At 48.5% G+C, this 21,973-nt stretch overlaps 1 protein-coding gene across 2 annotated transcripts in view; it reads left to right on the forward strand.

The window, feature by feature from the left end:
- The window catches only part of LOC139048582 (uncharacterized), a 303,847-nt gene extending 286,241 nt beyond the window's left edge, over nucleotides 1-17,606 (forward strand). For both annotated transcript variants that reach the window (XR_011507776.1, XM_070523003.1), the window contains exon 5: nucleotides 17,444-17,606. Coding sequence is in view for 1 of the 2 variants with exons in the window: in XM_070523003.1 (XP_070379104.1) it covers nucleotides 17,444-17,568 (125 nt within the window). In the remaining variant the exon portion in view is untranslated. The remainder of the gene's footprint in view (nucleotides 1-17,443) is intronic.
- Nucleotides 17,607-21,973: the final 4,367 nt, after the last annotated feature.

Raw genomic sequence — 21,973 nt, forward strand, 5'->3', positions numbered from 1 at the left:
GCGTCAACGTAGCGCGTATTTTGCCGACTGTGCGAATGCGTGAGGCGCGTGTATATATAGCGTGTCTGCGATCTTGCGCCTCGAGAGAGCCCGACAACAGCGGCGCGCTCGCTAAAATTACATCCTTCGGGCACGACAGGCAGCGCGAACGCGTCGCTCGGCAGCGGCAGCCGGAGGCAACAGCGGCGCATCTTTTTCCCCGATTTATTCTTCACGCGAAGGGCGGGCGTGACAAACGCGAAGCATGCGTTCCGGCTCGTGTGTGCCGGCCGTTTATGCACTTGGCGGACCCATAATTGTAATCGAACCGGCTCGTGCCATCGCCGAGCCCGCCGGCCATGCAGTGCGCAAGATGCGACGGCTGTCGCGCGCCGAGCCGCACGCCGCCGCTTGCACAGCTAGCTCGCCGGTAGTCGAGGAGGAGAAAGGCCTCAAAGTAAAGCGCTTTGCGGGCTTGTTAGTTCCTTTTCTTCGATATTTTCTTTTATCGTATTCTCTCAACAGGACCGCTCTTTGAAAACGGGAGAACGCAGCATCACGTGCTGGCCTAGGTCGGTCAGTTATCAGCCGTAGCACAGCTGTACGGATCAACACGTTCCTATATAGGCGTGCCTGCATGTTCTCGAAATGACTCGTATAGCCATAGCGATTCGCAGTTTGAATGACGCGGCGCACACGATGGGCGCCTGTGAACGACAGAATTACTGATTGCGTGGGTGTTAGTGGCCTTCCTACACGTGTATGCCATAGAATAAGGAACGTTAATACTGCGTGGCTTGGTCCAGGCAACACACAGTTATTAGCGCTCATGTCGACCATTCACTTCTGCTTGCGTTGTTCCTATTCTGGCACTAATGCCAGCGTGGGCCAACTCGCGACAACGCAGTAAATGGTCATTCAGCATTTTTGCGAGGACTGCTCGAGGAAAGGCATCTGTCCTTTTTAAAGGGTGACCGAGTCTAGCTGCCTCGTTCTAGTTAGAGTTACTAACGGAGCCATATGCAGTAACTCTAGCGCTAGCTATAGTGCACAGGGTACAGAAGCGTCTGTCGATTCTAACTACATCTGCCCCCGGTCTGCCCCCGCGGTCTGCCCCCGCCCAGAGAGCGCTCAATATATTTTACTGGCGAAATAGATAAAGGATACCTCCTACACAAGATTATCCCTCGTAGTAAAGTTCATCTTACGGCGAATATTTAATGCAATAAACTTTAACGTATATCTTCAAGCTTTGACGAATAAAAAAATCCTTGCAGAAACCATCAAACGATGACTGTCGACGTTCATGTGATTAGCATTCAAGCAACGTGTGACACACCGAATTGCTGAAGGCACCTTGTTTACAGTTTCCGCCGGCTATTTCTAGACGTCCTTTGCGTCGGACTCGCAGACGCTGCAATGAAAGCTTCAGTAAACGCGGCCTCCCACCCGCAGCCAGTTTCGTCCACCTGACGCGGCATAGAATGGAGGTTCAACATAACCGACTTCGAACGAAAAACGGTGCTATTGCACGGGCTTCTTTTTCGGGTGCAAAACTTTATTTTTTATTGTAAGCCCGAAGAGCGCACGTGAGGGAGGAGCCCCCCTCGCTGCAGCATATACGCGTTCCACGCACGACGCATTTCGGCGCGTGCACGCAGGGACGCATTTGCTGCTAGTCGCATCAACATCGACCGTCACCGGGAGACGGCTTCTGCCGGAATTTCTATCCTCTGAGGATGATACTTAGTTTTTCACTGACTTAAGCATAATTCATGTTTCCGTTAACGAAATCTTCCGCAATACGTTATCACTTCGTGGCCGTTCAGCTCTTGCCCTGCAGAAGACGAGTCCTCTTTTCGAAACATTGACTACAGATCTACGTACCTTGTTCGACCACTGTGAAATACTCCCTTGTTTGGACTTGTTTGAGAAGTGCGATGTAATATTTATATGGGAATAACAGCAAACTAAGGCTGATAGTAGAAGAAAGCATAGGAACGATTTCATGACTGAATATTCTTGCTGACAAAAAAAAAAATTATGGGGTTTAACGTGCCAAAACTACTTTCTGATTATGAGGCACGCCGTAGTGGAGGACTCCGGAAATTTACACCGCCTGGGGTTCTTTAACGTGCACCTAAATCTAAGTACACGGGTGTTTTCGCATTTCGCCCCCATCGAAATGCGGCCGCCATGTCTTGCTGACAAGCTGGAGAAAATACATCATATGTGACAGTCCCTGCCAAATACACATCTTCGAGAGAATAAATAAATAAATAAATAAATAAATAAATAAATAAATAAATAAATAAATAAATCGTGGAGTTGATTTGGATACGAAGTTTACATGCACGAAAAGAGCGTATTTTCCTTGGAACATTTCCTTCGTTCATACTTTTTTTTTTGTGCGGGGAATTCTGCATGGATGGAACTAAGTATTTCTTTGGTTTTTATGTTTGAATAAGGAAGAATGGGTCACTGAGAAAACATAAGCAAACTACACTCCCACTGACACATAGGTAATGCAACACAATGACGGTTTGGTAGGGAATTGTTCTGATGAATCATTCAAGGGTTCTCCAGCGAACGGTTAATACTTTTGCGACGTGTTGCGAACTGATGCGGAGTGTAGCGCGAAAGGCTGTTTGTTGTTGTCGGCACCCAGCGACCCAAGTTGTCAGTCAGAAAAGGTTCACTGAAGAGCGGCACATACCTGGTGGAACGCACGCGTGAGAACGGCCCACATTTTAAACTGCACTATTTTCGGGATCGGCGCACGAAAACGGCGAGATAGTCGCCAGATAGTCGTTACAGACCATTGGGCTGTTTCAAGAATGATTCGCCAAGAATGTTCCGAATTATAAAATGTCTTTCTTCGGAAAAAGCTGCTTCGTGACCCGGCAATTCCCCACAGAGATCTTTCTCACGTTTCTTATGCACCACTCCGGTGTATTTAGAGATGGTTGCTACCCCAAACAATACTCTGTGAAAGGCGCCAGTATCCTACTGTAGAGACAGGCACTAATCGTAATGCACGGTAGCCTGCGTGAATATGTGAGTTGCGACGTGGATAGGTGTGCTTCAAAAGCGGCGAGAAAACGTGCTTCTTTGTGATCCATACGCGCATCATCATCCCCTCGTAACCATGGGATGAATATGCCACTTGTCACATCCAGCATAGACCAACAAATATTTAACCAGGGCGATGTAGCAGCAATTGGATGGGAAAAAAAGAAGAAAATAAAACTGACGAAAGAGGAAAGAGGCAATTATGCGAACCAACGGGTTCTCGCTTCGCAGAGATTATTGGAAAGCAAGAACCAAAACAAAGAGGAGGGATAACAAAAGAGGACAAGAGAAATGAGTAAAGAAAATAACAAAAGTTGGAGAGGGGCGAAGGCAGCCAAACATGGGCAGCTATACCGATACGATCGCGGACAATCGATAAAGAAGCGAGTGCGCGGAGGAACGGAAGGGGATATCATCCGCAATTTCCCCGTGCACACATCGCTGCTCCCCTTCCACTCCTCCGCCCACCTGTGCTCTCTCGCTGGAGGGGACAGCGTGCGTGTCGTGTGCCCGAGCATCCGTGCCGCGGCGGCGCGGTAGGCCATCTGCCGTATGCCGCTGTCACGTGACTCGTCCTCGGCGGTACTTTGGGGCAGCAATAACAGCGGGGGAACCGCGCTGAAGGGGGCGGCGGAGACGGGGGGGGGCGGCAGGCGGTTACGCGGGGGCACCTTCGGGTCGCCGTTGCTTGTGTTTCTTTTCGAGTGCGCACCTGACGCGCGCACGCGCGCGCGCGCGGTCGCGCGTGCCTGGAGCTTTGGCGTCTGACCGTCGGCGGCGCCACTTACGTCGTCCAGCCAAAGTGGTCTGCCCCCGTACACTCGTATTATGGCCCGCCCCGTTTCTTTCTCCACCGTACAGCGCTTTTGCATGGGCTTCCGCTGATGCTGCTGCTGCTGTTGACGGCGCCGACGTGTGAATGTACTTACGGTAGAGAGAGCGCTAAACATTTTTGAAAGGTACAGAGCACTTCTTTTTTTGTCACTCGAATCAGCACTCTCCAAACCGCGTTTTATATAGTACTCATAGCTGTTTAGCATAGCCCATAAGTGAAATGGAAGCATGAGGAAGTGCGTGCTTCGAACCTCCCCATTTGATTCTCTATGGCTAAGTCTATTTGTACGGTATTTCCCGTATACCACTGAACTTCGACGTTGCACTGGTTTGGTGAATGTACGTCAATACGTGGTTATGATTTCCCGAAAGAATATGCGTTGTTGCCATTTCTCTTGTATGTTAATTACTTCCAGGGTGAGAGAATGAATATTCTGAGGCTCGTGATCCGGTTCGGCTTTTTTTCCGCTTCTACAAGCACACACATGCGTGTGTGCGCGCGCGTACACTGTCAACTCTCCTCCTCATCTTTTAGTCCCCCTTCCCTTCTCCAGTGGCGGGTAGCCAACCGGGCTCAGCTTGATTGCCATCTCCGCCTTTTCGTTATCACTTATCTCTCTGTCTCCGCTCCGAAATATGGCCCATCCGTGTTTTCTGCGACTGTAGCAGCGTAGTTCGAAACTGACTGCCTTTCGCTGTATCCGTTTGTAGTACATCCTTTCTGTCGCGCCACCGTTATCGTGCCGTCACAGCCACGTTGTCGTTAATGCGTTGTCGTCGCCATGCTATTTCCCAGTCTTCGAACCCCGCCGGCGAAGGGTCGAAATCGTACCCACCACCGGGACCAAACTCTTGCCACCCAGCGGCAGTGCGCAGATGGGATCCGGGCGTGCTACGTTGCGCAACGTTCGCGCTTTTACAGTCTGCACGGTGTTTTGTGTACCGCGCACACTCTGAGAGTGGTGGGTGCATTTAGAACGCAGCGCAATATTGTAGCGAAGGAAGACGAGGTTGTGCGCGTCGTGAGGAAGTTGTACTTTCAATAAAAACGCAAAAAATTATTCCATCCGCGCCTGGCTGGTCAATTCGCTCATTTTTCTCACTCGCTTTGTTTCATTTGCTCGCCTTTAAAGGTTTGTTCAATTATTACATTTTTGCCTGCGCCACTCGATTCTAATTGGCCGGTCCAGCTGGAAGGCATGCGCCACGGCTGGAGGTCCCCAGTAGCATCATCTTTAGAAGGTGACGGCGTCCGTGGTCAGAGCCGGCTGCTGTCGCAGCAAATGAGTCCAGAGCCGAGGTTATTCGCTGGTCTGTAATTTTGCTTTCTTTATGCACATCATTGTCCTCGATTAAAGCTTCAAGTACAACTGCGCACTATATCGCAATATATTAGTGAGAACGAAGCATGTTCGGCACGACCACGGCATTCGCTTTCTAATGAACGTGAAAGAACAGAACGTAAAGTGCATGCGAACGTACCAGAAAGGGGCCCTGAAACATCTCTCCTTGAAACTGATGAACACGCTGGAATAATGTGCGCTGTACGTATTTCAAGGAATACATTTATGGGGATACATTGGAAAAGGGCCTATTCGGAACGGATGCATGTGTACATAGAGTGCAATGTTTTCTGGTGCCTATTCCCCCTCAGCGCAGTCTTTTATCCCAGCTGGGGTGGCACCGATAAGTAGTGTCGTTGAACGGAAATACGGGTGGGAAGAAACGGAGTGAACAGGACAGACGCTCTGTCCTGACCACTCCGTTTCTTCCGGCCCGTATTTCAGTTCAACGACACTGCTCGATGCGCCAACTGGCCCAACAGTCTACGCTTCCGATAAGTAGTGCCCTGCCTATTGCTCCTTTCTTTAATTTTTTTTTTAATTTCCGAGATGTGCATATTGGTAACCTTTCAAGATTGGCATCTGTCAAAGGCGTCCAAGAGCGATAAAGAAATGGTGACAGGACGGGCCGTACACGTTAACAACCGCCGCTTTGCCGTTTGCTAGAAGTTATGGAACACTGGTCATGCGTGCGCTGTAGTCGCTCACGAGTAACACGCGCCACATACACGATCTCCCAATGAATGCTGTCTATGGACCGTCGGGGCCGCCATAACGTCATCGATGACGTCGCATAAGGCAGCAATAAGCGGGGGGGGGGGGGGGGGGAGAGTCTAAAAGCCGCAGCAGAGAGCACGCAATCTATGTGCGAGAGAATGCAGCAAAAATTATGTAGCTCACATGTACACGGCAGCACTGTGTATGGGTTGAGAATTTCTTTTTCTTGCCGAGTTCAAAAAGCGTTTCCGTGCCCTTTGAAAGTACGAAAATATTTCCGGGAACCTCCATCGCGCTGTGTTTCGTAGCCCGCCATGTAACTGTAGGACGAGAATTACACGCGGTTACCATGCATGTTTAAAGCCGCTCGACCCGACTAAGACAGATAGTATGCGAGTATACCTTTATTAAGTGATACAGGTATTGCGTTACAGAATGTAAGACCCGTCCAATCGAACAAAACTTTCTTTTGACTTCTCTCTTCATGGTGTGTTCAGATACACCTTATGACGTGTTCTATCGGTTTTCCAATGTGCATGTTAGTACAATAGATTAATGAGGGTCCTTGAGGTTATGATGCCGTCGCGAATTCAGAAAGTTGGTCTTGTTGGCAGTTCCTAAAAGAGTTCCCCCGCTTTAAGCAAATAGAAAGGAGGTTATTGCACGCTGCTACACACACTAAACACCGAAAAATGAAATAAATAATTTAACTACTATGATGCAGAACATTTTCACAAGGATTAATACGAGCGAATTCTTCAGAGCAAGACGGCGCTTTTCCTGCCTAGCAGTGCTAACAGGGTAAACTTGGGGTTTATCATTAAAACTTGCGAAGTATGGTACTGATTTAACTATATATGCTGGCGTAACTGGTTACGAAATTTCATGCAGTGTTGAGTGTGATTTTGCCGAAGCAGTCAGTATCATTCGCGACCTGCAACGTCAGTTTAAATATTCTAATTAGTGATACGAATAAGACACGGAACTTAAGCTGATTAATGTCAGGCATATCAAAAGTAAGAGGAAGCTTTAGCTCGCGAGCTCCTATCTAAATACATTGGAACGGAGAAATCGTTTTTCTCGGCAACCATTATAACCGATGTGAATTAGATTTGTTGTAATTAAAAGGCAAAAGTTAAAATCTAGTGACTTCTTGAAAATAATAGATGATCGCAAAACTTCAAAAAATTCAAGGATCAAGTTTACAGTACTAGTGAGTCTAACTCGGGAATAAAAAAAGCTATATCATAATTTTGTTAACTGCTACTCACGGTACATCTAAAGCGGACAAAACTGATGTATTATACACCGCCCTGTAGTACACCGTTAAACTGTGAGTAGGACTGTTGCCAAACCTTCGCGAACATGGTAACAATGTGACTTAAGTTGTAAATTCAGGTGTCAAATTTGCCCGCTTTCGATGTTCTAAGAGACTAAGTTTACAGAACTGCGATAGCAGTTTCTCGTGCAGATTTACAGATTTGTAAGCTACGCGCTTTAATTTTTGCGAAACATATCACTTACAGGAAATTTTTGTAAAAATTCTCGATCCTGATTTCAAATTCTGCTTTCTACGATTCTGAGAATTTAATTTTATGTCAAATGCAACAGATTTCATTTGTATTGGTCATGTGGTTCTCTCAAAAATCATTTCTGCGTTTTACGTATATTTGAATAGGGAAATCGGAGTTCGCCACAAGCTAAAGCTTCCCCTTAACTTCGTTTCCCGTGCTAGCTGAAGTATAGAGAATACAGTTTCGATATTCGAATTCCAATCGACAAGGAAAGAGTTACGAGCAGAAGAAGCCCAGTTATACTTGAAGTCACCCTACCTATGTAATGCGCTGTAGTTTCTCTTGTTTGCGGTAATTATTGTAGCCTCGTAGCGTCTTCAAATGAAATCAATTCATCTAATAATAGCGTAAGTTACATGCGAAGAAATTTCGGCAGAACCCATCACACGATGTCTGTCGGTGGTAATGCGTTTAACATTGAATCAGTATAGCGACACAACGTATTGTCACCGCCGAAATGAGCTGTGTGTGAGGCGTGCACTGCAGCGGAACTTCGCTTTCGCGCTTCCTTCAGAACACTCGGCGCCGTCTGGCGGCTCCACCGCAAAGCCTTCGCATAGCCTCCGAAACGCATGGCCTCCGAAACGCATGGCGCGTTCGCGCGTCCGAACGCAGAGAATTGTTCCTTGCCTTGCCGCAAACCCAGAGGCACATACACTGTGACCCAAGCTGGCGAGAGGCTCATCGAAGAACGGCACATACCCAGTGCATTCATGGCGCAGCTCGCTAAAGCGTTGGCGTGAAAGACGTCCATTGAAAAGCGGCGCATGCCCGATGCATTTGTGGCGAAGCCCGATAAAGCGTCGTCTTGCTGTGCTTGTGGAAACCGTGTGACGTGGGTTTGATTCCGCCCGGCATTGGATAAACTTAAAACATCTTTTTCGTAATTGTGAGTGGCATACACCTACTGGTGCATACCCAGTGCTCCAAGTCGGCGTCAGAGCTTCATTGAATTGCGGAGCATATCCAGTGCTGCATCCATGGTGACCCTTGTCGGAGGCAAAGAGTTTTGTTGAAGACCGCTGTATATGTACACATTGCCGCATATACTCAGTGACTCTAGTTGGTCCGACGGTTGGTCTTTTAACCCTGTTCCCTGAGAACAGCGGCCCGATGCCTTAACGATTTGACCAGGGGACTACACAGTGATGAGCCAGGCTGCCAGGAAAACAGCTAGATAGAAGCATACATAGATACTAACATCGTTAGTCCTCGGAAAGTGCGAAGAATGGTAACGCATTAAAAGTGTGTGACCATAATGGCAAAACTGACTTAGATAGATAAATCAAACTGACTGACTGAGTCATATTAATGCATGTGCAAGAGGTTGTCTTTAGATCTACAACAAGCGCTGTCTTTCTTTGGTACTACTAATAACTTTTCAACACTACAATCACATTCATAATGATTATTGCATCAAATACAGTGCTTCACAAGCGCACTTCGTCAAATAGCTTGCGGAATCCGTGTGTCCATCTCTTTAGGATACTGCAGGTACATAGTTTTCTGTACCAAACACGACCTATTTCGTTCTGCGACCACAGTCCTGTGTTCCTGTTGTTGCGTCGAAATTTCCCATGCCCACACGCCAAGGTCGTGAAAGTGGTGCAGGCACCTTAGTACAGTTACACGGCAAGTCGAAAATCGACTCACTCGCGCCGTTAATCAGATGTTGATGCGGGTTCTTGCAGAAATTGAATACAGGCGGGGTTTGCCCGCCTCGCTCAACCCGTACAAGGACGCGCACGCTCGCAACGTATCGAACTTCGCGCCCGCCCTCGAAGCGCGAGCTCGCGTGCGCGCATATCTGGCACACAGCCCGCGCCAGGCTCCGCCTCGGCGTGTGCGTTGCCCGCGATCCTCACTCCTGGCCAACCTGCTGCTGAATCGCTAATCTCGCTCCCTCTCCCTAAATACCCCGCCAGAGTGCCCGGCGCGCGTCTCAATTTCCAAACTTTTGGCACGCGAGTTCGAAGAAACGGGAGGATATGCGATGGGTGCGCATTGCGCAATGTTCGCCGCATGCGCGGGCCTCGCTCACCTGTTACTCGTCGGCGCTGTTTTGCGTGCCTTGGGGGGGGGGGGGGGGGGCTCCCGGTTGATTCATTGCCGCGCGATTGCGCAGATATACAGTTTCCTCGCATCTCGCACGTAGTGTGTACTACTACAGACACTCGGCGATGCCCTCTCCCAAGGGCAGCGCGGCGACGGCAGCAACACGCATAGATCGCTGCGCGCTTGGAGCGCGCCCAAGCGACGCGCTTGGTGATAAAACGTGAGCCCACTTCGACAGGTTGCTGTTGGCTCGCCAACGGGAACGCTCAGGTGGCGCTCGCGCACAACGCGCCGCTCCTTCCGTTGCGCTATCGAAGACCGCGCACTAATGGCGAGCAACGCCTCGAGGCTCGCTGGCGCGCGTGCCGAAGGCGGGCGACCATTGTTGTGTGGGTGATAGAACGATAAGACAACCGAAGTGCGTCTCTTTTGTTTAACGGTCCTACAGTTAGCGCTGTTTGATGGCATTATAATCGAGCACCCTGTCTCTTGAAGGCGGCTTAGTGTTCCGGTTTAATTAATTCTGGTCTCTTCGGATTCTTTTAACGTGCGTCGAAATCTCAACGAACCGGAGATTTGTCGTTTCGCGGAGACCGGAATATGGCCTTTGCTACGGGGAGCCGAGTCCGAAATTATGCCATAACCATAGCCTTTATGGCATAGCCACTAACCAACCGCAGTGCATTTCTTTCGTTATCATTAAGTGTCAGTGTGTGGAGCGTAGAATGAGACAAAATAGTTGGAAATTACAGGTCGATATCTTTAACGGGTATTGTGTGCAGTGTATTAGAGCATGTCTTGTGCACCCCAATATTATGAAACATATCAATAATCAAAACCTCGTTATTCCAAAACATCACCGGTTTCAGGCAAGGACTTCCCTGCACAATTCAATCAAGAGACTTTGTTCATGAAGTATGCTGTACACTGGACATGTACGTCGATTTCATTAAAGCGAAGACACGTGAGGTGTTAAGTTCTTTACGTCCAAATGCAAAGATTTTGCCTCAAAAAGCGCGTGGTCCTCTACAAAAAAGCTACGTTAAACAAACCTTAAAGTATAGGTCCACTGTATGGGATCCACCTACGGGAAACGACCGGGACAAAATTAAGAACCCATAAATTGTAGCATCGTATATATATTGCCAGAAATTTGGTATTACCGCTACCATTAGTAGCAATAGTTTAGTATTAGTATTGCCGCTACCAAACAAGTATTAGAATAGAGCTTCTATATAAAAGAAGAAGACATGCATTATAGTAAAAGCTTTTTTTTTCTCATAACATTATAAATTATCCTCAAATTGAAATAGAACATAATAAGCACATTTGCCAACTGCATTATACATCCAAACGAACAGTTTATTAGCTCAACGTGAGAAAATATATTTGCAGAACACATCTTTTCAAAAGTACTATTTTTCTCAAGATCATTTCTGAGTGGCATCGACTGCCTACTATATAGAGTTGTTAGGTTACTTGATAATAAGGCCCTTGCGGCGGCTCCTAAATTTTTTTTTCCTGCTGGCTCCGACTGTGGATGATTTTTTCTTTCTTTCAATATGTGTATGTAACTGCTGGTTGCATTACATTGGAACAACGTCCTTGTATGGTTGTGTGATGCCATTCTGGTTTTACTATAGAGCTCCTAAGGCGATCCTTTAAAATTTTACATTGGTAATACGCATTACTATCCTTATGTATCACTTTTAAGTTTTGTTTTTGTTTTTGCTGTAAAACGTGTTCTTTATGTACTACTATGTTTGTTCACTTTATTCTGTATAACCACCCCCTGTGATGCTTAAATGGCGCTGTAGGCAAGAGGGTAGATAAAAAAATAGATGCTCCAGTGTCGATACCCAAGCATACCCTCATACCCAAGCACGGAAAGCCGTTGAGTTTGGAGAACCTACGCCCAATCTCTCTCACGTCGTGCGTGGGTAAGGTCTTGGAACACGCCTTCCTGAACCGTATCAACAGCCATCTAGAAGAGACGGAAGCCTACCCCCACACCATGACAGGCTTCCGATCCCGCCTGTCCACGCAGGACGTCATGTTACAACTAAAGAACCAGATCCTTGACGACAAGACAAGAAACACCAGAGCCATCCTAGGACTAGACCTGGAGAAAGCATTCGACAACGTCGCTCACGAGTCGATCCTTAAACAAGTGTCTAATCTGAACCTGGGGGAAAGGTCCTACAACTACGTGAGGGACTTTCTGAACGATCGCAAAGCCACCCTCACGGTTGGCGACCTCGAGTCCGAAGAACGAGCCCAGGGAAGTGCAGGTACTCCCCAGGGCTCAGTTATATCTCCGCTCCTTTTCAACTTAGTCATGCTGGGTCTCCCCAGCAAACTACGCGAAATCGAAGGAATCCACCACGCTATATATGCAGACGATATAACGATATGGGCAGACCGCGGCAGTGATGGGCAAATTGAACACGCACTACAAACGGCCATTAAAGGGAAGCTGAAAGGTTTTCCAGAAAAAATGAGTGAACATCTGTACATAATGGTTTTCAACCCTCCGAATTCGAATATCGTATCCAAATTGAGCGAAAGAAAGCGCAAATATATTTTATTTTGACGAAAAGTGCAGCAGCGGACACGCCCAGCTCGTGCGTCTCGTTTCCGCCTGTGACGTCAACTCTGCGTCGTGACGTCAACTCTGCCGCTGCCGACCGCTGCCGCTACACATGAAGCGCGGTGCCAGGTAGTTTGGTGCTGTTTTCTGAGACGGTAATGGAAAATTTAGAGAGACTGCGTCTTTCTGAGGAGTTCGGCGTTACTCCCTACATGTACGAGCCGATTGCGAAGAGCCGGCCTCTCGAAGAAGCAAACGACGCTGGTGCGAGCAGTGCTTTAGACGCGAACGAAAGCAAAGCCTTGTGATCTCCTCGTGTTGGAAATGCTCTTTAGTGAGTGTGTTTTTTCCAAAGCGATCTAGTGATCTCGGCGATCTTTCGGTGATCTAGTGAGCTAGTTTCTGGTCAAACAACTGTAGTGTTGTGTTCCTGCATGCCTCCTCGTGGAACGTAAGCGGGGATGCGATCGTCGGCATTTGTGCGCTGTCCAAAGCTGTCGGCAATCTACAAAGACGGTTTAAACGCGCGAAAAGCTTCCCGGTTCATGCGGTACGTGTAGCGACCTTCATCTGTTGACTACCACTCACGTTGACTACCACTCACGTTGATTACCACTCACGTTGACTACCACGCACGTTGGCTACCACTCTACATACACGCAGACGCACCAACAAAGGAATGCAGGGTCGATCGAAGCAGATACACGATGGCACGCACGCAGAAACAAGCGCGGTCAGGCACGGTCGCGGACGCTGCGAAGGAACGAAGCAGAGTTGACGTCACAACACCGCGGTTTCCGGTCTCCGCTCCGCTCGCTCACTCAAAGGGGGGCGGAGCTACAGCGCAATTTCAACCGACGATTACGTCGCTCCTAATTGAAAAAAAAAACCCAAATTTTACCGACATGGTTTATAAGGTTCCCGCATCCGTATATGAGCGTCTTATTGAATTCGACAGACTCTTCAGCTTCCCTTTAACAAAGTGGAAGAGTACCTCCAAGGAATGGGCCTCAAATGCTCCCCGAGCAAGTCCGAACTACTCCTTTACCGGCCCACGCGCAGAGGCATGCCACCAAAGAGCTACACAGGACCCCGGGAGTACGAGGAAATCCGCCTGTACACCCAAGACGGAAACGCAATCCCCAAAGTGAACAAGATCAAAATCCTCGGAATGATCATTGAGGCCAACGGAGCTAACGGTGAAACCGTGAGGAAGATCGAAGGCAAAGTCATCAGCGCCACGAGACTCATAAAGAGAATAACCAATAGACACGCGGGCATGAAGGAAGACAACGTCATTCGACTGATCCACTCATTCGTTGTCAGCCACATCGCCTATGTAGCCGCCTACCACAACTGGTACGTCGCGGAAAAGAACAAGATTAACACGCTCATAAGGAAAACGTACAAGATAGCCCTGGGCCTACCGGAATCAACGAGCACCGAGCTCCTGACTCAGCTGGGCATATACAACACCATAGAAGAAATAGCCGGAGCACAACGCATCTCGCAGCTCGAACGCCTGTCGACCACCACGACGGGAAGACACATTATGAACACGCTCGGCATAACGTACCACAACCAGCACGGCCAGAAAATGCAAATCCCCAACAAAATCAGAGAGACCATTACGGTGGCAACCATCCCAAGAAACGTGCACCCCGATTACAACCGAGGTAGACGAAAGGCAAGAGCCGAGGCTCTGCTCCGTTCATTCGGCAGGGACAGAAACGCGCGCTTTGTCGACGCAGCCGAATATGCGAACGGCCAAACATACGCCGCCGTAGTCATAGACGCAGAATCAAAAATCAGAACCACATGTAGTGTATACACCAAACACTCAGAAATAGCGGAGGAAGTAGCGATTGCGCTAGCCCTCACAGAACAGGAATGCGTAGTCGTACTAAGTGACTCGCAAACGGCAGTAAAGAATTATGCCAAAGGTCGAATTTCCAAGGAAGCCATGTCCATTCTCGCCAAAGCGGGCAGATCCAAAACAGCGAGCTCGAGGATCATATGGTTCCCCGCGCACGTCACCACGGAAGGCGACGCGCTCCCGAACCTAAACGAGACGGCGCACCGGACGGCGCGAGACATGACCCGCCGCGCCGAACAGGGCAACGCCTCTCGCACGATAGCGAACGCTTCTCGAGCAGAACGGGACAGGCTCACAAGATACAACGACATCACCAGTGCATATTTGAACGCCAGAAGGATATACCCCCCGCCGAGTCCCAAATTGAACAGGAGGCAGGCCGTCGCCTGGCGACAACTCCAGACAAACACGTTCCCTAATCCATTCCGTCTCAAACGCATCTTCCCAGATAAGCATCAGGACGACACGTGCAAATTGTGCCAGGAAGGACCAGCAACACTCAAACACATGCTGTGGGAGTGCAATGTAGTTATAGGAGGGATGGCAGCCTCCGGAGTCGGCCCACCTCGACTCCGGAGACCCTGTCGTCGAGGTGGGCCGCCGCTCTGCGCAGCTCAGACCTCGGAATCCAGACGTGGGCAGTCCAGCAAGCCCGTGAGGCGGCGTTGAGGCAGGGCCTTGACGTTCCTCCATGGGAGACCTGAGCCCGGGTCGCGTTAAACCTTGCCGGACGTACAAGAAAGTTGTATCCATCCATCCATCCATCCAGTGTCGATACTTATGTTGGTCGCGATTTCTGTGCACTGATGTGCGTTAGGGTCCAGTATATTTATTTTGCTTGTTCTTTATTTTCTACTTTAAAATGTTTTAATGTTCTTTCTGGTTAGGAGGAGTGCCGTGGACTGAAAGTAAGCCATTCAGATGGCTGGCACTAGCACCTTGTTATTTTTCCATCCCATAGTGAACAGAAACAACGTGCATAGATACTATAACACAGTGGCTTTCACTTGATAACTTCTGGCGTTCCTTTCTGTGCTCCAAGAGCCAGTAATCAAGCGTCTCGTTAGTGTGTACTGCTCCTGCGTAATAGACAGTGGTTCTGAATATCACCTGAAAAAGAAACTGCTTTTATATGAGATGGCCGTCTCATTGGTTCTTGCCAAGCTTTATCATAGCAACAACACGCATTATATGAGCTTCATGTGCTCGATGTCATGAAGAAAGCCTGACTGTTGCATCCTTCAGCTGTTGGTACGGGGATTTCAAATTAACAGAAATGAGGATTATAGGAGAGACATTTGTTCACATTGCTTTACTTCCCTCTTCCCCTCCTGCCCCTCCCCTCTCCTAAAAGGGGAATAAAGTTCATTCGTTCATACCAATGCTTTGAAGATAATGTAGGGAATGTTGAGTTCACGACGATATTCACAGTTCTTGAAAAACATTGCTTCAAGATTGACCTCTCACCGGTGCAAGAACAGCACGAGTTCGTAGCTATATTCAAGGAACACAACGCCACTGCTTCAGTGACTTCCCCGATCATGCTTTGTCAGCGTGAGGGCGATTTCGTGCGTCCGAGCACGGTGCTTTTAATCTGTCGTGTTGAGATGTCATTTAGCGGGTGGTATGTAAGTGAAACATAAGCTAAGGGGCAATAAACGGTTCGAGGAATGTAATCCAGAATGCTCAGGGCAGGGACAAAGTGAGTTGAACAACCTGAACGTTGAAGGAAGAATAAGTGACTACGTTATTCATGAACGAGAATAAAGAAAACCGAGGAGCCCGATTTTGATTAGTCATGTCATAAGACGCCAACAAAAAAGGACACCTTGGACAGCATAGGGGAAATTACATGTGCTCATTAACTAAATTAAAGAAATAATAAATTAATGGAAATGAAAGTGGATGAAAGAACAACTGGCCGCATGTGGGGCACGAGCCCACGACTTCGCATTACGCATGCGATGCTCTTACCAATTGAGCTACCGCGGCGCCGTATTTCTGTCCACTTTCTAGGGTATTTGTGTTTTGCAACTAGAACTAAGCCTTGAAGTGTCAGTCAGCGCCACACCTCACACACAGCGGTGACGGCGGATGTGGAACCTCCTTTTTTGTCGCAGGCGTGAAGAGTACGGGACTTGTTGGTTCAAGGCAACTGGTTAATAAGGTTACATGTGGAAAGACACAGACCAGAGAGATTATTTACATGGTCCTAGCACTGGAGGCAGACCACTGCAGGCAGACACTCGCTCACACCAAAAGCCCAGACACTTCATTGTCATTCTCGCGGCGGCTCGTCTCATGGTCTCGTAATAGTAAACCCACGCATGTTACCTGAATGCATCAACATTGCCGGATTCGAGGCCTCGCTGCGCAATGAAACCGTGACGCCTGCGACATACACGTGATGCCTGTGACAAAAAAGGATGTTCCACATCCTCCGTCAAGGCCGTGAGGTAAGGCGCTGGCTAACACTCCCCGGTTTAGTTCTAATGCATAAACATGAATACCCCATGAAAAACGGCGCCACACTAGCTCAATTGGTAAGAGCATCGCACGCGTAATGCGAAGTCGTGGGCTCGTGCCACACATGAAGCCAGTTGTTTTTTTTATCCACTTTCATTTCCATTAATTTATCATGTCCTTAATTCAAATAATGAGTACATGTAACTTATTCTATATAGTCCTTGGTGTCCTTATTTGTTGGCTTCTTGCGATACGTTATTGATGGCAGGTTGTACCGACTAAATGATATCGCGTGCAGTATATGCGCTGTCCCTTATTTATATATTCGTCTTACGACACTGGGAATTTGTCTAAGCTTTGTGGCACAGACAACAGTATCGAAAAAATGACGAATAATGGGCATTGTGACAGCATTATGGTGCTTCCGTTGTGGTCTGTACTGTACACAGCAAAAAAAGACCGATCTCCGAATGAAGTAACAAATGTAATGGCGAAGCGACCGTTTATGCGGGCCTCGGAGCTCGCAGAAGAGTTCAGAAGCAGAAACGGCGGTTCTATTTTGCTTTGAGCATGAGCAGGTTAGTGCGCCCTTGATTTTAATCCCGACGAAATTACATACGGCCGCCAATCAAAGAAAAAGAAACTGCGACCGTTAACTAAATGCGAAGGAAATCGGAAGCAATGTAATGATTTGGGGCGGGAACATATGCACTTTCTTGTATTTTTGAACGCTGTGCAAGCTAATTGTGCGCATTATAGCATACATTATAGCCTTCTCTCATAGCGCGCGCACACACAGACATGCGCGCGCTGTGCGTACGTATACAGATGCAAACTGGGGGTCGCAACTCCAGTGATCACGATTCCATAGTGTTTCTCTGGTGTGATTGCATTTCTAGATTGCATAGATTGCATTTCTTTTTTCTTTTCCCGCCAGGTTCCCGCTATGAAACACAACAGTCTGCGGACGGAGAAGAGGGCGACTCAGCTGGAAAGCACGATAGCCTGGAACACGCCACTACGTCGTCTATCATTAGCCCCTTGGCAATCGCTGTGAAATGAAATAGTGCTGGGCCGGTAGCCGTGGACCATGCACCGACTTTCGCTCCCTGGCTCTGTGACATATTGTTTTGAATTAGACGGTGACTGTGGCTACTGCCTATCCCGAATAAAAGAAGGTGGGGTGGCGGTTTTATAGGTGAGTTACAGATTGCAGCGCTTAACGTCCCGAAACAAAACTGAATTCTGGGGCTTTATGGGCCGAAACCACGATGTAAGTACGAGGCACGCCGTGTAGTGGGCGACTCCGCATTACTTTCGACGGTGAGGGGATCTTTATTGTGGCCTCAGTGCACGCGACATAGGCGTTTTTTTTTTTTTTGCATTTCACCCATATCTAAATGCTGCCACCACGGCCGGGATTTTATCCCGCGACCTCGTGCTTGGCAGCGCAACACAATAGCCGCTAAGCCACCACGGCGGGAAACGTCTCGAAACAGCGCCGTAATGGACGCCAATGGAAGAGGGCTTAAGGTTAATTTTTTCTACCTTGAATTCTTTGCACCAAAAGCACGGCACGCGAACGCGCGTTTTGGATTCTGCGCCCCGATCGGAATGCGGCCACCGTGACCGGAAATCGAACCGGCGCCGTCTTGCTTAGCAGCGCAATGCCGCTAAGTCGCCGCAGCGGGTGCATTGCGGAATTTGCGCACGGAGGCCAGATTGTATGGCGGTATTAAGAATGAAGGTGACCAACTGCATGCTACGAGTGTACGACAAGGGCATAACAAATGCACGCGCGTTCTTTTTACGCGTCACTTTCCCTTTCAGAGAGCCATCGAATGTGAAATATTTGTCTGCATATAGCTCTTATGGTACGTTCACACTGAGGAATCCGGCGTCTACAGCGAATGGAATTCTCCTGCCGCCGAAAATCGCGTAGTTCACACTGCTTGCGGACCGCGCCGCCGGAAAGACATACAGCGCCATCTGCCCCATAAAATGCCAACCTCCAATCAAGCGTGGGATGTCCCGGATGTTCGCGCGGCTCGAAATTGCGCAGCAGTTGTCTCCGCTCGCGTCGATTTCGTGTGTTTATGTTGCGCGTCTCCACCATTGCTTGGAAAGACAATGATGAACCCCGAGCAAGAAGAGGCAGTACTGCTCGGCTTGTTGGCAAGCACCTTTCTGGCGATGCATGACGCGCAGGAGCATTCGCCGAGGAGACGGCGGCAGCGGCGTTGGTGGGTTCGCCCACCAATCTCGCGACCGATGTTGTGCCACAAGTCGTCCTTCTGCACGTTGTCTTTGTGCTTCAAGTGGCGCTTATCGTAGAGGACTGGGTGGTTGCGCACCAGTTCGATCAGCATTTCGGATGTGGATGTCGCGGCGAACTTTGATGACTGCGACGACTGCGACATGACGTGGACTCGGCCGCCATCTTTGGAAGTTCTGTTTCGCGCTCCCCGATTGGTCAGCGCCGCGCGGCGGCGAGGCAATCCGGCGGCAGCTGCCGCAAAAATCGGTACGGGAGCGATCGGCGCGGAAGGGGCTTTTCCGGCGGATCTCGCCGCCGCCGAACTGGGTTCCGCCGAACTGGGCGCCGCTCCAGACGCCGAATGTCTCAGTGTGAACGGGGCATTACGCGAATAAATATTTTTATCTCCCGGATTTAATGAAATTAACTTCGTTATTCGAGCCCAGAACTGTGCAAATTACTCCTTAAAAAAAACACCGGAATAAGAACATACTTAGGAAGAAATCTTCTTGTGCCGCATCCTCAGAAGAAATTTTCATGATGTACGTTTCACTTAAATGAAATGTTAAAATGTACCGACTATTGCGAGTAGATTCTTATTTAGTCCATTATTTATTAAATACAAAAATTGCCATGTTTAATTCTCTGTGACTCATCGATAAGAAATGATATCACAGATATCAAACTGCATCTATTGAGACATCTAAATCGGGCAATATCAATGTGTTATGTACCTCTTTGCAGTGCACCCGCCGTGGTTGCTCAGTGGCTATGGCGTTGGGCTGCTGAGCACGAGGTCGCGGGATCGAATCCCGGCCTCGGCGGCCGCATTTCGATGGGGGCGAAATGCGAAAGCACCCGTGTGCGTAGATTTAGGTGCACGTTAAAGAACCCCAGGTGGTCGGAATTTCCGGAGTCCCCCACTACGACGTGCCTCATAATCAGAAAGTGGTTTTGGCACGTAAAACCCCATAATTTAATTTTTTTTTCTATTTGCAGTGCAACACTAATATGTGAAATGCACTTTTGCAGTACGCGCATAAACAGTGTAATAATTTCACGTAAGGTATAAAACAAAGCATCGTATTTATCCACTTTAAATGATGCAGATGGTGCAGTTTGTAGAACATTGGCGTCTGTTCTTGATCCAGAGTTATTAAGTTGTAAAGATCGCACTTCAGTTTCTTGATTGACAAAACATTCTGGTTTGAACATTCGTGGAAATGCCACGAAGGCATTTCGTCCACACTAGAATTTGAGATCGCCAAGGCTATGCAGGATGCTATGCGCTTATATCGGCCATTAGAGAAATACACAGATTTTGATTCGGAAATACAGAGCCTCCGTGCAATCCGCCGGCGAGCGGAGCGACGGTACAGACGGACTAAATCGCTCTACGACCTTAGAGAGGCCAGACGCATTCAAAAGAACATTCAGCGTCGCCTTGCTGCACTGCAAAATCAACGCTGGAAATCGTTTTGTGAGTCTCTCGACCAGCGTAAAGCTCTGTCGGTTGTCTGCAGAACAATCCGTGGACTTCGATCACCTACTCAACAGCGTCGCCCCCTTAAGTCTCTAGCCCTACATCAAGGACGCCGAGAAGTCGAGGTAGCCGAAAATTACTCCGCAAGGATCGCGGATCTGGCGCTCACGCGTTCACCTTGCGCACCTATTCCCATTGTGCCCCCTTGCTCCCGAGATCCTCGTATGGACGCTGCTTTCTCCATCGAAGAACTGGAGGCCGCACTTGCTGGGTGCAGGCGATCTTCGTCACCAAGACACGATGGCATCACATACTCTGCGCTTGCAAACCTTGGTCAGGAGGCCAGAGACGCCCTTCTTGGCCTATACAACGCATCATGGCGTGATGGCCTGGTCCCTATAACGTGGAAATCCAGTCGGCTTGTTCCTCTCCTCAAGGCTGGCAAATCCCCGTTGGAATTGTCATCTTACCGTCCAATAGCACTGGCCAGCTGTGTCGGCAAGGTAATGGAGAGAATGATCCTTACACGGTTAGAATGGTACTTGGAATTTTACAACGTCTATCCAGAGGTAATGGTTGGTTTTCGACGTGGCCGCTCGTCAATAGACAGCGTTATCGACCTGGTAAAATACGTACAATACCAGAAACATCTGAAACGAATCACTGTGGCCCTATTCCTTGATGTTAAAGGTGCGTACGACAATGTAGATCATCATGCAATTCTGGACGCCTTAGAAGCTGTAGGGATTGGTGGACGCACCTTTTGCTGGATATGCAACTATTTGAATGGAAGATCTTTCTTTATTTTGACTGAAGATGGACCAACGCCATCTAGCTATACCAGTCGTGGTGTACCGCAAGGCGGAGTACTCAGCCCTACCCTTTTCAACCTGGTGCTCGTTGGTCTCGCTGATTCGTTACCGCAAACCGTACAACTCTCCGTATATGCAGACGACATTTGCATATGGGCTTCAGGCGTGACACGTGTACAAGTTCGCGCACGACTTGAAAAAGCCTCAACGGTTGTGTCAAGATACCTAAGAAGACAAGGCCTGGAGCTTTCCGCTGAGAAATGTGCACTCGTTGCTTTTACTAGCAAATCGATGGCCCCGTATGCTTTGTGGAATAATGACCAAATTATACAATATAGACGAACGCACCGATTTCTTGGCGTCATTATTGATAGAGACTTGTCTTGGAGCCCTCACATCTCGTACATGACAAAGCGTTTGGCCGCCATTGTGGACCTTCTTGCGTTTCTCGGCGGCAAGTCCTGGGGCGCAACAGTACCGTCAATGTTGCAACTATATAAAGCACTGTTTTTGGGCTTCCTGCGGTACAGCTTACTTGTAATAGGAAATACTTACACCACGAATATTCGCAGACTCCAGAGCGTGCAAGCCCAAACACTCAGGACTTGTCTCGGTCTTCCCAAAACTACGTCATCGATTGCGACAGCAGCCATAGCCAGAGACGCTCCTTTGACAGTATACATTGATACAGATGTCCTGAGAGCGCACATCTGACACCTGACTCGGATTCCCTCACACCATCTTGCTTGCTTGCCAGCAAAGAAGCCACTTTCAACTTCTGCTAAAACTATTGTAAGACATCAGTCGTACTTGCCATCAGAATTTACGCCCGGTACACGATTGTCAGATCCATTGTGGTGTCTGCACCGGCCGCAAGTTGAACTGACATTTCCAGGAATAAGAAAGATAGCTGGA

Source organism: Dermacentor albipictus, chromosome 1, assembly GCF_038994185.2.
Source record: "Dermacentor albipictus isolate Rhodes 1998 colony chromosome 1, USDA_Dalb.pri_finalv2, whole genome shotgun sequence".
In the NCBI taxonomy this organism is placed as follows: domain Eukaryota; kingdom Metazoa; phylum Arthropoda; class Arachnida; order Ixodida; family Ixodidae; genus Dermacentor; species Dermacentor albipictus.